Source organism: Malus sylvestris, chromosome 4, assembly GCF_916048215.2.
Source record: "Malus sylvestris chromosome 4, drMalSylv7.2, whole genome shotgun sequence".
NCBI classification, from domain to species: domain Eukaryota; kingdom Viridiplantae; phylum Streptophyta; class Magnoliopsida; order Rosales; family Rosaceae; genus Malus; species Malus sylvestris.
The window spans coordinates 18,747,639-18,763,291 of NC_062263.1; the positions used below are offsets into that span (position 1 = coordinate 18,747,639).

The following is a 15,653-nucleotide window of genomic DNA, read 5'->3' on the forward strand; positions in this document are numbered from 1 at the left end:
GGGGAGATCCCCTTTCAAGTTCCGCACTTTTCTGAACATAAAATGCAGGACACGACCAAGGTGACTTACTTTTACGGATAATTCCTTTATTAAGGAGGTCATGTATTTCTGTCTTACAGAAATCCATAACTTCTTGGCTCATTTGAATAGGTCTAGCCTTAGTAGGGATTTTAGACTCATTAAATTCCTTGATATAAGGAAGTTTAACGATATGTTGTTTGCGGTGCCAAAAGGCATTGGGAATATCAGAACATACTTCTTTAACAAGTTGTTCTTCAAATTTAAGGATTTTTTGAGATATAATCTCGTGCTTGAGTTGTTCTTCAGTTCTTTTGTGATGAATATCATCTTTCAAGAATTGAAGATGTTTAGTCTTATTAGAGATTATGTTTAAGAATCGCGAAGTGCTATCCTTCTGGAGATGCCTAAGTTTTTTGAGGTCTGTTTCCAGGCAGAACTCAAAAATGACTTTCTGTCCTAAGACTTTGGAGGTAATCCTATTATGATGTGTCTTAAAAGGATAGAGGAGTGCTATAAAGGGTAGTCCTAGTATGACAGGGTCAGATAAGTTCTTAATTAGGACGAAAGGTGTTTTGAAACAAACTTCATTTTGGCAGACATGCGCCTTAGGAAGTTCATACTTGATTTCCATTGGAGATTCATTAGCAGCACTAAGGATTTCCTTTGATTTGTGGAAATACCTAGTAGGAATTAAGCCTTCTTGAATACAATTCAAGTCTGCTCCTGAATCTATTAATGCGATTGTTTCGAAACGAAAGTCTTCAATTATTATTGTTACCTTAGAATACCATTTTTGGATTCTAATTTTGTGAAGAAGATTCAGAACTAAGTGTTCTGAAGGTGTATCAGATTCTGATTCATGGTGACTACTGGAAGAAGAGGAACTGAATAGTTCTTCTTTTATAGGGTTATTAACTTTAGTGAGTTGAGTATGAATCTCGTAATTATCAGATTTTAGAAGTTTAATTTCTTCTTTTATCTGATTGATTTCTTTTTGGAGGTCACTAACCGTAATTTCTTTCTTAATCTTACTAAACTTTGCTAGTGTAGAACTAAGAGAGATTTGGGGTTTTTGTAGTTGAGGTTGGCTAGTGCCTACTTCTTCTTGGGAGACTAAGTTTTTAAGCTTTTTGAGGTAGAACCTTTTGAGTTCAGTGTCCTCAACATTGCTTATTAGCTCTAAGAGTAATTCTTCTTGTTTTTCTTGTTTAGTTAGTACTGATATATTTTTACAACAAGCATCAAGACATCCGATCTTGACATCTGAGGTAGAGTGCTTACTAGAGGCTGATTGGTATGAGGATGATGAGGTGGAACCTAGATCATCTTCAGATGAATGACTATCGTCGGTATTTTGGAGTTCTAGGGCTTGGATAAGTTGAAGCTTTTCTTCCTCAGAAATCTTCAACTGACTTATGGTTTTCTTAACTTTACACTTATTAGCATAATGCCCTTCTTTGCCACATTTGTAGCATTTTCCCTTATGACTATTGTCTTTAGAATGGAATTTTCCAGAGGATTTTCTCTTTCCTTTCCATCCTTTCTGTCTGGGGTTTTCATAAAATGGGTTTGGTTTGGCATACTTGCCTTTATGATATTTGGAGTAGTTAGTCCGTGGTTTAGAAATCTTTGATCTATGGAAGGCAGTCGATTTCTTTTTGAGATTGGAGGGAGCGATAGGTGGTAAACCATATTGCTCACAGAAAGTTCCTAATTCATATTTGGCGATAGCCTTTTCAGAATGTGCTTGTTTAGATATTTTCATGTCTATGCACATTTTTAAACCTTCTCTTTGGATAGTACTTATGATATGTCCATAAGTAAGATCATTATATGGTATAATTCCTTCTTCGTTAATTAAGGTATTTCTTATTTTGTGGGCAAAAAGGTTTGGTAATCCATTTATAAATTTTTCTTTCCAAAATGGTTGATTACTATCATCTCTAAGCATAACTCTTGACATAAAAACATCTTTATACCATCTAAAATCACTTAGGGTTGGACACCTTAAGTTACTTAGTTGGTCATGAATTCTGGAGGTGATATTGGAAGGGATTCCTATGAAATGTTGTATGATTGTATAAAGTAAGGTATTAACTGCATCTGGGACACCCCGTCCTAGATGTTCATCGAAGATAGGTATTCCTTCTTCATCTAGTTTTACCGCGTTTCTTATTAGATTTCTGGAGTCCTCAGTGAGATGTTTTTCCCACCAGGAATGAAGCATTCCCGTGAATCCAGAGACAAGGATATCAACAATCTGAGTTTGACTAAGGTCATGATTGGTGATATAGCTATTTGCTACCATGGAGATATGTTGGAGTTTATTTAACAACTCTTGTTCTGATAAGCCATCTATATTCCATTCATAGAGTTTATCAGATGAAACAGTGAATTGGGATTGAAAATTCCTTTCTTCAAATTGAAGATCAGGAGGTGTTGGTCTGGGATACCAGTTTTTGGTTAGGGATGTAGGATTAGTCCTTTTGACATTAAGACGTTTTAATTCAAGACTCTGAAAGGCTTGTTCCATTTGATGGATGGAATCAATACTTTCATCTTCTGAATCCGGAATTGAGGAAAGTGTTTCAGAATCATGTGGATTGTTAATCACACGTACTGATTTATCCTTTTCTAGCTTATTAAGCATCTGTTCTATCTTAATGGATGTTGAGGTTTTTAAAGAGGGTGACTCTCTAAAACTAGTTAAAGGTATTTCTTTACTAGGTGGTTTAATGGACAAGTTGTCAACCTTGGTTTCAATTTTATCCAACTGTTTTCCTATAATATGTAGGCTTTGGTTGGTAAAATTGTTTTGTTCAATAACAGGTTTGACACCTGCATCTTCCTTTGGAAGTTTGAACGGTGAGGCTGAGACCTGCGTATTCGCAGTACTAATAAGAATAGTTTCTTGTGGAGGGTGACTAGAGGAGACAATTGACTTGTCTTCCTTAAGCCAGTTTTCTTTGGTGATGACCTTTAGTTGGTGTTCAGACTCATAGTGTTTTTCTACAAAATCGAAGAAAAATATTTCAAGTCTGTTGGTTTGCATGAAATCTTTCCATGCCTTATGGATTTCTAATTTTTCTTCAGTAGTGTATTTACTTCTGAAGATATTTCGTCTAGGGACATTTTCTAGGGCTTCTATGTCTCTACAGAGTTTTTTACGATCATATTTAAAAGGTTCTTGTCTGGTTAAAACCAATAGTTGATGGTGTACTGGTTCTGCATCAAAATCAGAAGCAGTTGGGGATGTTTGTTCATCCTTAGGAGGAATGGATGGGGTATGATAGGTAGGCTGGACTACTTGAGCGTTTGTCTCAAGTGATTGGAGTTTGAAATTTAAAAGATCATTTATTAATTCTTGTTGGGTGACAGATGAGCTTGTGTCTACTGATTTTAATTTCCTATTAGCTAGGGAATTGATTAATTCTTGGTCTCGACCTTGCCTATCGTTTGGCATAGATCCAGAGAAAGAATTCCTATTGGAAGTAAAGGATTTAAGGGATCGATTAGAATCGCAGGATTTCCTAGGACGATCAAAGTTAATTTTGACTGTACCGTCAAAGTACTGTTCTACGTTGTCTAAATTAACTAGACTATTTTGGATGGCTACTGGCCTACTCTCGTTTATCAGACACCAATCTGAAGGGAGATTGATTTCTGACCACCTAATGGTTCGAGGTATTTTTATATTGGCATTCTCTTGATCAGTCTGGATCAGGAGAGTATGATCTTTCGGACTTTTGGTTAAAGCCTGAAAATTCATATTTGTGCCAGTGACTTTATAATAAATCCTGTAAATTAAGGCCAAAGGCTGTGTTCCTTCAAGGACTTTGTATCCTGAAGTTTTGATATTTAATGTAAGTGCTTTTAACATATGTGGGTCTGATAGACTTATGGTAAGGTCTGGAAAGCAGTCAAAGTGAATAGGTCCATTACAGAGGCTGGATTCAACCATACCGAGTATGCTATCACTAAAGTCAGTGAATCTAGCATCTCGAAGGCATAAGAGGATAGAGGTATTAAGACCTCTACGTGTTAATGGTTTAGCTGCAATTTGCACTAAACCTATATGGATATAGTTATGACCATCTTTCCTATGGGAATTAATTTGTTCTGGGGTAAACAATTGGCAAGTTTCATGATCTTTACTAAGAGCATAAGCTTGTTCAACCGTTTTAACATGATGTTCAGTTTTAAAAGAGGCGAATGCCCATTTCTTTCTATAAATATTTTTTGAAGATATTTTTGGAATATTCCATTCAGCAAAATCTAGACTACTGTCTGTTTGAAATTCAAATTTTTGTTCTTCATTGACAATATCAGGTATAGTTCCTAAATTTGATCTAGAGCTAGTGCTGGCCATAGAATTAGATCTAAACAATCTACTCATACTTATATATATATATATATATATATATATATATATATTATGTATATACTAAACCAATTTATGCAGAAGATAGGGAAACGGTGGGGCAGCAATCATTGATCAAAATTAATTGAAATCCGTATCGTTGATTCACCGCCAAAAGTTATATAATCTCAGTCGGTGAGATCGAGCCAACTTGGGGAGTAGGGTTGTAATTATATTGAAGTTTTTAATGGGCTGCATATTTTTTATGTTAGGGGTAATTTTGGAACCTTAGTTTTGAACATTTTGAGTTTTGTAATTCAACCCGTGTAGAATTTGCAGGCATGTCCTTATGGTTAATTTTGAGGTGCTTTTGGTTAAATAAAACTATAGACTGATTTTTTTAATTAAAATAATCTTAACTCAAGCCATTTTTATTAAAGTTCTTTTTTTTTGCTTTTTTGGTCAAGGAAAGTGGTTGCGTGCGCGACTTTGGTGGTGCATGATAAGTGTCGTGGACTTGATTTCTTAGTCGTTGGATTTTGAGTATCTCGCATGATCTGGGTTTTTGTGTTGGTCGGACGGTTAGAGAGGAGAATTAAAGATGACGACTTTATCCGAGTTTTAATATTGTGAACTAATCATTCTGTTGGTCACTAGTGAGTCGGCAATGTATGGCCACTAACAAGTTTGGAAGAGTCTAAAGCTAGGGTGAAGCATAGGACTGTCTAATTACAACACCTCTCACATTAAATAAAATCGCATGGAGTCGACTTGTATAGAATTAAAAGATAATAAAATCTTGTGCTTTTGTGAAGGATGTCCAATAAGACTACTAAGTCAGGCAGCTTCCTTTAGAATTTAAGTTTCGAACAAAGTGAAGAGAACACTTAAATGTGACCATCCTATCACTACATTTGGTTACTAATCCATATATATTATAGTACAAGTGGATGACATATTTATACTTTAAGCTACATTATCAATAGCGAAACACCGTGTTATAAGTTAGGCTATAACACAAAGTGTTTGAAGGTCACGTAGAAATAAAATTGAATCTGTCTAGTTGGTCTATTCCTCAACTAAACAAACATCGTATTGGTCTTGTTTGGCGCCTAAAATTGAATTGGATTGGACAAATGAAACAAGAGTAAACCATTTAGCCAAAATAAAAATAAATAAATGATTTGGCTAAAAAGAATATTAGTAACTTGCTATATGTAAACATTTCACAGATTTTCTATCCATCCATCCATCCATCCATCTGCTTCTTCTTACAACCAAAAGAAAGCTAAGTCTTACATGATTTACCCGTACATCCATCTCATCGTCGATGAAATCGCCTTTGCCGGTCCATCATATTTGGACTAAGAGAAACTTAAATCTTCACATAACTCATGCTCAAACACTCTGCGAGACATGACCACGGCATGAAAGAAACATTTTCTTCTTTCAAATCTTTGCTTTCCTCACTGTTACTGTAACAAAAGTATTCACATGTCATGCATGAGCTCATGAATCACAAGCATTTTCAAACCAAAGAAAAGAAGAAAGGCAAACAATTTTCTTATCCTTATGTATTATCTACCATTTTCTGGTTAGATCCGCTGTTAACTTTCTACTCAAAATTTTCTGATTGTTTATCGGTCCACATTTTGTGCCAAAAGAATTTATCCAAAAAATTTCTTTTCGCTGAATTTTAATGGTTGTCAATGTCATTGCAAAACTTTTAAGAGCAATTGCTACTATTATTCGTGATATGGAAAAGGCAAGATTAAATGCCTAGGGAATAATAAAAACGAAAAACAAAAGCAAAAAAAAATTTAGATTTTCACCTGCCCTGAGCTTGAATGGTTTCTTAAAGCTAGTCTGACTTCTTCATTAGACTTAACAGCACCCCGGCACTAAGACTTGTAGCTACAAAGCCAAGAGACACCTCGGTTGATACGTGAAACCCTGTGGAATTGTTTAGAAAAGGTGAATGCTGGATGGATTGAAGATTTTGTATAACTACAATAGTACTTGAAATACCCACCAAAAAAATCCAGGATCATCTTACACCCGATAAAGCCCAGAACAACAGCAATTGATGGCTGAAAAAAGAACCTTATTGGATTTTAGTTATCAATAGGAAACAAAGAATCAGGATTAAAAGTTTGATCAAGTGAATCCCTCATTTCAAAATACGTGCATATATAGAAACCGGCCCTGTGCTGATGGTTATCTATGGGTAGGTGATCAATAGTTCATTACGCAGAAAGAGCTAGAAATTCAGGTAGAAAATGTCAACTTTGTACCTGCAAATACTCCAAGTCTGACATACCCGCAGAAATGAGTGTGTAAAGCGACCTTAAACCTGAACTCAATGGGAAAAGGTCAATTATCAACTACTGCAGAAATACGCACAGATCCAGAAATAACATTGTAACTGTATAGCAACTTATTCACACAAATATGGTCAATTGAAACCTAAATCTAACAAGAATTACCTACGATGGCAAAAAGATTAGAACTGAAAACTATGAATGGATCCCGAGTAACGCCAAAAACTGCTGGTATAGAGTCGACCTAAAGAAAATGAAGCATCATATCAATATCCATTACAACAATAAGTGGAAAAGCAAAGATATATTTTACATAAATGTATTGTATATATATGTCTGACATTATTAGTAGTTGAGGAAACCTACAGCGAATGCTATGTCACTGAGCTCAATAACTGCTACCGTGAGAAGTAAAGGTGTGGCCTGCCCAAAACGTTTGACACCTGTTAGAGATCAACTAGCCATTAATTTAACAAAAATATTGATTTTCAATTTGGATTCACAAACTGTGGCATCTTGATCCAGAGAAAGTTGTAAATTACATCTGTGCAGTTTAAGACTTTTATACCTCCACAACTGTGCAATAAAATGTTGTAACCTAAGAAGATCCCATCAAAAACTTACCTTCCGGACACCATCTTGAAATGTAAAAAATCGATTGCCATCATAATTAGCTGCAAAAATCCACCAGAAAAAAGGTATGGATTAAGATCATATACCAAAAAGAAGCTAGTACAAAGTGAGTGTTTGCAAGATAGCCGATGATCTACAGGTGGCAATATAATATAAAGGATGAAAATTTGCAGGACGAAGCAATCTATACAATCCATTTTTTTTTTTCTTATTCTGATATAGTGTAAAATTCAAGTAAGCAAAGTCTCCCCAAACTAAAACATTCCGCCCTAAAGGTGGTCTCCTAGGCCTTGCTATATTCAAAGGTCATGCTCAAGTTTATCTAATAAAAGTGAGATAAAAAGATGAGCTAAATAAGACAAGGATCAGATCAGCCCCAATAAATTCAGAATTTCCAGTTTTGGTCCAAGCTTGAATTACCAAGAATCAACAAACAGCACTTCAACCAAAAAGTAAGAAGAAAATAAGTACACAGTAAAAACATTACACGTGACAGGGATAAATCTCTGGCATGTCTTCACAATAAAATTGTTGGATAGATCAGTGTCATCTTCTTCGCTGGAAAATAGCTAGAACAGTAAACAAAAAATTTGAGTCATTTGATGGCAGGAAGTCGATAAGTGCAGAATTAAAAGTTTGTTTTAAGGAGTAATGTCAGTCCACGAAAATGTATAAGAAAAAAGATAGTTATCACAACATTTTTAGAATAGAAGATTCACCTTGAAAGATGAGTAAAGGAGTATTGCGGCCAGGAAAAGATTTACCACCTCAAACCTCTAAAACAACGTATCACAAAAAATTCAAAATGAGAACATAAAGACAAGAACTATAGATTCACAAACGCATATGCACCGAGAACTATAAGCTTACCTGTAGTGTGGCTGTTCCAAGGAGTATTAATGTCAAACGGAAGACCACTGCTCCAGCAATACCATAAGAAAGTACTCGATTCTATAGTTCGGAGAGCAAACTTTTCGTAACCATGAATTACCAGACAGCTTGAATCTTTCAAGAACAATCCTTTACATAAAATTGAGAACCTATCGAGCATAAATTTGAATGCTAAAAGGTTTACAAATTACCTGATACATAATTGGCACTTTGAAGTACTTAAAAACTAGAACAAAGACAAACAGATTGTCTACTGACAAGCTTTGCTCCAGTAAGTACCTGGTACATCTTAACATTCAGAATGCAGCACAAGATATACACATGTTGCCTAGTTTGATTAAGACACCGGAAAATAACTAATGCTTCAAAAGACAAGAAGTTTAACTTCCTATCCACTGTTAGAAAGCTTTCACAGTGCAAATTTCTGCATACCCGGCAAAGAACTCCGATGCCTTGCCAACTCCGTCTTTAAAGCCCACACCAATGCCAAATGCCACCGCAGCACACACCTAAAGAAATTAATAGCTACAGTTATTAGCATTGTTGAAGTAGACAGTTCAAATTAAGCTGAGAGGTGCTCACCCACAAGGCTACAGTTCTTACAGAAGCAGCATAAGCTTCGCGCCCCTTAATTTTATCGGGAGAGTCATTGTGAGAGGTTTCCACATTACTAATGCCATCTCGTGATGCAGAATCACCCCTCTTTTCTACTGGAGATTCAAGTGGAAAGTTCATATAAACTACAGAAAAGTATCAAAATTTGACATAATTTCGCAAAAATCTCAAAATTGTCAGTCCTTTGGATCTAAATTAGTAAAACTCAAGTTACATGAACTTATCAAGGAAACATACAGTTAGTGTTTTAAATTGAGCCCTTAAAAAAGGGCTTTTATTTTCACAAGAATCCTTTGATAACATTACATTTTAGAGAAAAATACTTCGTGTCCAATACTTCGGAATATTACCATCCTGAATTTCAATTGTAGAAGGGTACAAAAAGGTTTTAGCGACTAAAAACCAATTAGAACATTACAGTTTGCCTAGCTGAGGGTGTTTTTTCTCAATTGAACTCTTGGTGTAATTTTATGAAACTTATATAGTTGTGAGGGTGTTTCTTCTAATTTACTAATGTCGAAAATAATATGCATAATTCAAGTGGGCAACTTTCACTTGCTCGTGAATCTCAAATTTACATCCGACAGTGTTAGAAACTGGTAGTCACCTGAAGTGGATAAATCATCATCCTGATCAGTTGCTCTAGAACGTGCAATCGGCGCGGATTGGCCGCGGCCTGCAATCCAAATTCCAACAATACAAATATGTAAATCAGATATGGAAATTGCAGATATAAAATTGAAGCACGGAAGAGTGAGTGAGAGACCTGTACGGATGGGAACGATGTGATGGTGAATGAAGTGAGGCATACTCCAATTTGGGGCTGGTGATGGGAGCGAAACCCTAGGCAGGCGGGAATTGAGCTTCAGATGGATGTGGACGCCGTTATGGATGACGGAAGCCGTGCCCATGGCGGTGATGAGGGAGAGAATTTGGTGCCAAATTCAAATGAGGAAAAAGGGAAGAAGAGAACAAGGAGCTCCGTGTGGTGTGTAGTAATAGCAGTAGTAATGTGTGATGGGTATCTTATCCCTTTTGGATAAATTGGCCACACAGAAAAATTGGAACAATTTAAAAGCATGAGAATAAATACTTTGTTATACATGGTCAAAATGAAGAGAACACTTGCTAGAGATCAAAGTAGAACGAAAACAATATATTACACGGGGGAGACTTTGGATGCTGACACTCCCCGACCTAAATCAGGGCATGCTGGCCGTCACGTAGAACTGACGTAACCATGTGCACAGTGCGGAAGCAAAATTGATATAGAGAAATATGAGTAAATAAAAACCAAGCTACTAGCTAAGATAAAGTGCTAATGCGAGATTAAGTGTTAAATACACAATCAGAGCATAAATAGCCTAAGTGCAGTCTGACTGGACAAGTACTAATTGTACAACACCCACAGGTGATCCTACATTTGTGATGTTTGTCAGAACCACCATCGAAATCCCCGTGAGCCACCAAGGCACTTCTACCTAAAACCTGGAGGGGCGCAAAACAAAAAGTGTGAGTGGGCAAAAACAAAGCTTTTGAAAATCATTTCATTTCTCAAAAGTTCTAACCCCTCGACGTAAAACCTGTATAACTTCCCAGAAATATAATATATTTTATATCAGAAAATCATGCTTAGGATGAAAACCCATAGAAATATACCATGCCAAATTATCTAAATGAAATACCATAAGTATTCCAATTAAAATATATCAATGCCAGATATCATATCAGCCGGATCCACCTAACATGACCTGTACGGCTGAGTTTATAGCTCATAATCAATCTCAACCATATTAAATCATGCACACGAGTGGGAACCACCTAAAGTGGTCTGTACGACAAGACTAGATGTAAAATAAATATGCTCTAGTGCTACGATCACGTGAAGACTATGCGAATGATCGCGGGTCACCTACGAGTCGGAACCACCTATAATGGTCTATACAATAAGCCTGTGCACCTAACTTGGATCCAAGGTGAGCCTATGGTGCGGGAGGTGAACATCACGTGAAGGACTGTGCCCTAACTCTGGGCAGGAGCAATAACACTGGGGTGCAGGTTTATGAGCTTTCAATACATCACATCATATCTCGCATAATTAAAGTAATCTCATATCTTTAATTTATTAACTTACCTGGCACTGACATGTGGGTCCGCAGCACCAATTATAAATGTATGCAACTACTAATGCATAAATAAAAGTAGGCAGATACTTTGCATGGCATTCCAAAACGTATAATCATTCAATTTCATTTTTTGGGAAAATCTCAAGTATATAGGTATATACGGAAAACCAAAAGCCCACTCACTAATATGTCGAAGGGTCGTAGCCCCCGAGCCTCGATTGATGGCACTCGTCCTCAGGATAGGTCTCACCTATATGCGAAAATTTACAAGTAAGGCTTCCTCTCGATCTTCCACTCCTAACTTCACTCTAGTGGACCTCAAATTAGCAAGAAGAGGAACTTGGCAAGCATAAATGACATTAAGTTTAATTGGAGTCTTCCTACTAAGTGCATCAGCCACCACATTTGCACGACCAGGGTGATACTTAATCGTGCAATCATAATCACTAATCAACTCAATCCACCTTCGTTGTCGAAAATTAAGATCCATCTGAGTAAAAAGATACTGAAGATTCTTATGATCTGTGAAGATCTTAGATTTCTCACCATAAAGATAATGTCTCCAAATCTTCAAAGCAAAGATAATAGTTACTAACTCCAGATCATGAGTAAGGTAATTCTTCTCATGAGGCTTCAATTGTCGTGAAGCATAAGCAATCACCCTACCATGTTGCATCAACACACAACCTAGACCATTTAGGGAAGCATCACTATAGACCTCAAAATTACCACTATCATCTGGGAATGCCAAAACAGGTGCATGAGTGAGATAATACTTCAACTGCTGAAAACTTTGCTCACAATTATCATCCCCACTCAAACTTAACTTCTTTTCTAGTTAACCTTGTTAATGGCAAAGCAATGATCGAAAAATCTTTAACATACCGTCTATAATAGCCTGCTAGGCCAAGAAAATTTCGTACCTCAGTGACGGTTCGTGGTTGTTCCCAATTCTCCACCTATGCTACCTTATGAGGATCTACTAGAATACCTTGAGCAGATATAACATGTCCCAAAAATACCACTTGATTCAACCAAAATTGGCACTTGCTAAACTTAGCGTACAATCGATGCTCCCTCAATCTTTTCAACACCAAGGTAAGATGTCGAACATGCTCTGATTTAGACTTAGAGTATACCAGAATGTCATCAATAAAAATAATGACAAACATGTCTATATATGGTTGGAATACTCGATTCATCAAATCCATGAAAGCTGTTGGTGCATTCGTTAATCCGAATGGCATCACAAGAAACTCATAATGACCATAACGAGTCCTAAAAGCAATCTTAGGGACATCCTCACTGCTGATCTTCAACTGGTAATAGCCAAACCTCAAATCAATCTTAGAAAACACACAGACACCTCGAAGCTGATTAAACAAATCATCTATACGCGGCAATGGATAACGGTTTTTAATTGTTACCCGATTTAATTGCCTATAATCAATACATAGCCTCAAATTACCGTCTTTCTTCCTAACAAACAAAATTGGAGCTCCCCAGGGTGAAGTACTAGGCTAAATAAAACCTTTATCGACTAATTCCTGCAACTGGACTTTCAATTCCCTCAATTCAATAGAAGCCATTCTATATGGAGTCAAAGATACAGGATCCGTACCTGGAAGCAAATCAATAGTGAACTCCACGTCTTGGTCTGGCGGCAATCCAGGTAAATCATCCCGGAATACATCAGGAAAATATTTGACTACTTGAACATCCTCCATACTACTAGAAGCAACATCATTCAGCACTACATGAGCTAAATATCCCAGGCAACCTTTTGATAACAACCTTTTTACTCTTGCAGCAGAAATAACACCATGCCTCACCCTACTACGTTCACCCATAAAAGTAACTTCAGGTAATCCAAGATGATGGAAAGTAACTGTTTTCCCGTAGCAATCTATATGGGAAAGTTTATAATGCAACCAATCTGTGCTTAATATCACATCAAAATCAACAATATCTAACAAGATAAGATTAGCTGGCATACCTACATCATCCACCATCACTAGACATCCTAGATATACACAATCAACATAACTTCTCTCCCATCGAGGCATAACAAACTCTAAATCATACCCTATAGGTGTAGGATGAGGTTGCGTCACTTGAGCAAATGTATGAGAAATGCCAGAATGCGTAGCACCACAATTAATTAAAACTCTAGCAAAGTGACCAAGAATGTTTAACGTACTTATGATCAAGTCCAGATGATTCTGAGCATCCTGCTAAGAGATATTGTTAATGCGTCATTGGGCTTGTTGTCGTCCCCTACGACTTCTATTAGTTTGATTACCTCACCCCTGCATACCTTGCCCCTGACTTGGCTAACCATATTGCCTTAAAGATCCTGCACTACTGGAAGCAATCTCTACTTGTTGGGGTTGTCGTCCTTGGTACCATTGAGATCCACTAGCTGGAATGGGAGGATACGGCGTATACCCTCCAGGATACTGAGAATACCCATTCTAGTAATAAGGATCATGCGAATACTGGCACTATCCCGAAGTGTAAAGAGGGGCGTTGCCCTGGTAATGGTAAGCACCACCTCGACCCATCTGACCATAACTACCAGACCTTGGAACTTGCTGGATCGATGCTGGTGGTGGCATAGAAGGCTGTTGGGGCCTCTGCTGATTCTGGGGACAATTCATAACTATATGTCCCATCTGCCCATAAGTAAAACATCCATTGCCCCACCTACACTCTCCAAAATGCCTATTATTACATCTGCGGCACAAATGAGCACTTCCTCTTCCAGAATCTCCTTGCCTCTAGAATCTAGGACCTCTTGAAAATCTACCACCTTTCCTTTGACCAGTGGCACTAAAACCTCCGCTGGAAGAACTGGAACTAGTTTTGAGTCTTGCAAGGTCCTTGAGAAGACTGACCTTTACCTTTATCATCTCTTCTCTGATTCCCATCTTTTTCTTCCTCCTCACTATCGCTGGGCATATTCTATGAATCTTCAATTCGCAGGAAAACCTCATAAAACTTTTGGTAAGTAGCATAGGAAGTTGTGGTTGCCATAGAACGCCACTTCTTTTTAGTACCCAACCTGAAACGACGAAGCATCTTAACTGGATTAGCATCAACTTCCTGATCATAACGAGACAAGTCAGTGAATCTCCTGTAATACTCATTTGCTGTCATTTTCCCCTGTTTCAATTGAGTAAATTCTTGCTTCTTATGATCAATATACTGCGGAGGAATAAACCTTTTCTTAAACAATTGTTTAAACACTTCCCAGTCAGCTGCTTCCTCTGGTGTCATCAGATAAGCCTCATGTCTCCACCAGGATGCAAGTTCCAAACCCAAAAACTAGGTAGTCGTCTCGACCCACCTATCAGGAGGAAGATTCCCTTGACTTTGCATTACACTGAAAGTTTTCTCAAGATGATTGAGTCATTTCTCCGCTCCTTCATGTTGTTCATTCCCCATAAAATGATTCAGCTTCAAATTATAAACAGTCTCAAGAGGTGTCCTTTGGGGAGGACAAAGCGAAGACTGAATAGCATTAGCAATAGCTTCCCCTAATTGAGCGATATTTGGGAAACTAGGCTCAACAGAATGACGTGGATCTTTACGAGGTGGCATAGTTCTGACAGAAGACACCAAAATAATTAGAAAATTCACAAGATATGCAGGATTGCAAACCTAGGCTCTGATACCAAACTGACACACCCCGACCTAAATCAGGGCGTGCTGGTCATCACGTGGAAGTGACATAACCATGTGCACAGTGTAGAAGCAAAATTGATATAGAGAAATATGAGTAAATAAAAACCAAGCTACTAGCTAAGATAAAGTGCTAATGCGAGATTAAGTGTGAAATACACAATCAGAGCATAAATAGCCTAAGTGCAGTCACTGGACAAGTACTAATTGTACAACACTCACAGTGATCCTACATTTGTGATGTCTGTCAGAACACCGTCCAAATCCCCGTGAGCCACCAAGGCACTTCTACCTAAAACTTGGAGAGGCGCAAAATAGAAAGTGTGAGTGGGCAAAAACAAAGCTTTTCAAAATCATTTCATTTCTCAAATGTTCTAACCCCTTGCCGTAAAACTTGTATAACTTCCCAGATGACACACCCCGACCTGAATCGAGGCATGCTTGCCGTCACGTGAGGGTGACGTAGCCATGTGCACAGTGCGGAAGCAATAAATATCTAAGGAAATGCGAATAAACAAAAACCAAATCAACTAGAGTACTAGATAAGATAAGGTGCAAGTGCGAGATTAAGTGTGAAATACATCATCAGAGCATAAATAGCCTAAGTGCAGTTCGACTGGACAAGTACTAATTATACGACAACCAAAGGTGATCCTACATTAATGATGTTCTGTCAGAACCACCGTCGAAATCCCTGTGAGCCACCAAAGCACTTCTACCTAAAACCTGGAGGGGCGCAAAACAAAAAGTGTGAGTGGGCAAAAACAAAGCTTTTGAAAATCATTTCATTTCTCAAAAGTTCTAACCCCTCGACGTAAAACCTGTATAACTTCCCAGAAATATAATATATTTTATATCAGAAAATCATGCTTAGGATGAAAACCCATAGAAATATACCATGCCAAATTATCTAAATGAAATACCATAAGTATTCCAATTAAAATATATCAATGCCAGATATCATATCAGCCGGATCCACCTAACGTGACCTGTACGGCTGAG

The 15,653-nt window shown here is 37.5% G+C and overlaps 1 protein-coding gene across 8 annotated transcripts; it reads right to left on the reverse strand.

Moving 5' to 3' along the window:
- Positions 1 to 5,529: 5,529 nt before the first annotated feature.
- LOC126619974 (thylakoid membrane protein TERC, chloroplastic) lies at positions 5,530 to 9,891 on the reverse strand. 8 transcript variants are annotated; one of them, XM_050288411.1, is made up of 15 exons: positions 9,608 to 9,888; positions 9,449 to 9,517; positions 8,809 to 8,966; positions 8,659 to 8,735; positions 8,418 to 8,505; positions 8,206 to 8,286; positions 8,055 to 8,111; positions 7,823 to 7,904; positions 7,327 to 7,376; positions 7,069 to 7,125; positions 6,868 to 6,946; positions 6,676 to 6,734; positions 6,414 to 6,471; positions 6,214 to 6,334; positions 5,530 to 5,850 (listed from the first exon to the last, which is right to left on the reverse strand). In XM_050288411.1, exons 1-14 carry the CDS (start codon positions 9,750 to 9,752, stop codon positions 6,243 to 6,245), a joined length of 1,152 nt encoding a protein of 383 aa, XP_050144368.1. In that variant the 5' UTR covers positions 9,753 to 9,888; the 3' UTR covers positions 5,530 to 5,850; positions 6,214 to 6,242. The 8 variants fall into 8 exon arrangements, 7 of the variants coding, with proteins under 7 accessions (XP_050144368.1, XP_050144369.1, XP_050144373.1 ...); XM_050288412.1 differs by having other exon boundaries at positions 5,530 to 5,856; positions 8,830 to 8,966; positions 9,608 to 9,887; XM_050288416.1 differs by having other exon boundaries at positions 5,530 to 5,856; positions 8,830 to 8,933; positions 9,608 to 9,886.
- Positions 9,892 to 15,653: the final 5,762 nt, after the last annotated feature.

Excerpts from the sequence above, each read along its gene's own strand:
- LOC126619974 (XM_050288411.1), bottom strand. The coding sequence starts at position 9,752 with ATGGGCACGGCTTCCGTCATCCATAACGGCGTCCACATCCATCTGAAG. Across the intron at positions 8,506-8,658 it reads GCATCGGAGTTCTTTGCCGG|GTACTTACTGGAGCAAAGCT; the intron begins GTATGCAGAAAT and ends AAGATGTACCAG. Across the intron at positions 6,335-6,413 it reads GATGATCCTGGATTTTTTTG|GGTTTCACGTATCAACCGAG; the intron begins GTGGGTATTTCA and ends ACAATTCCACAG.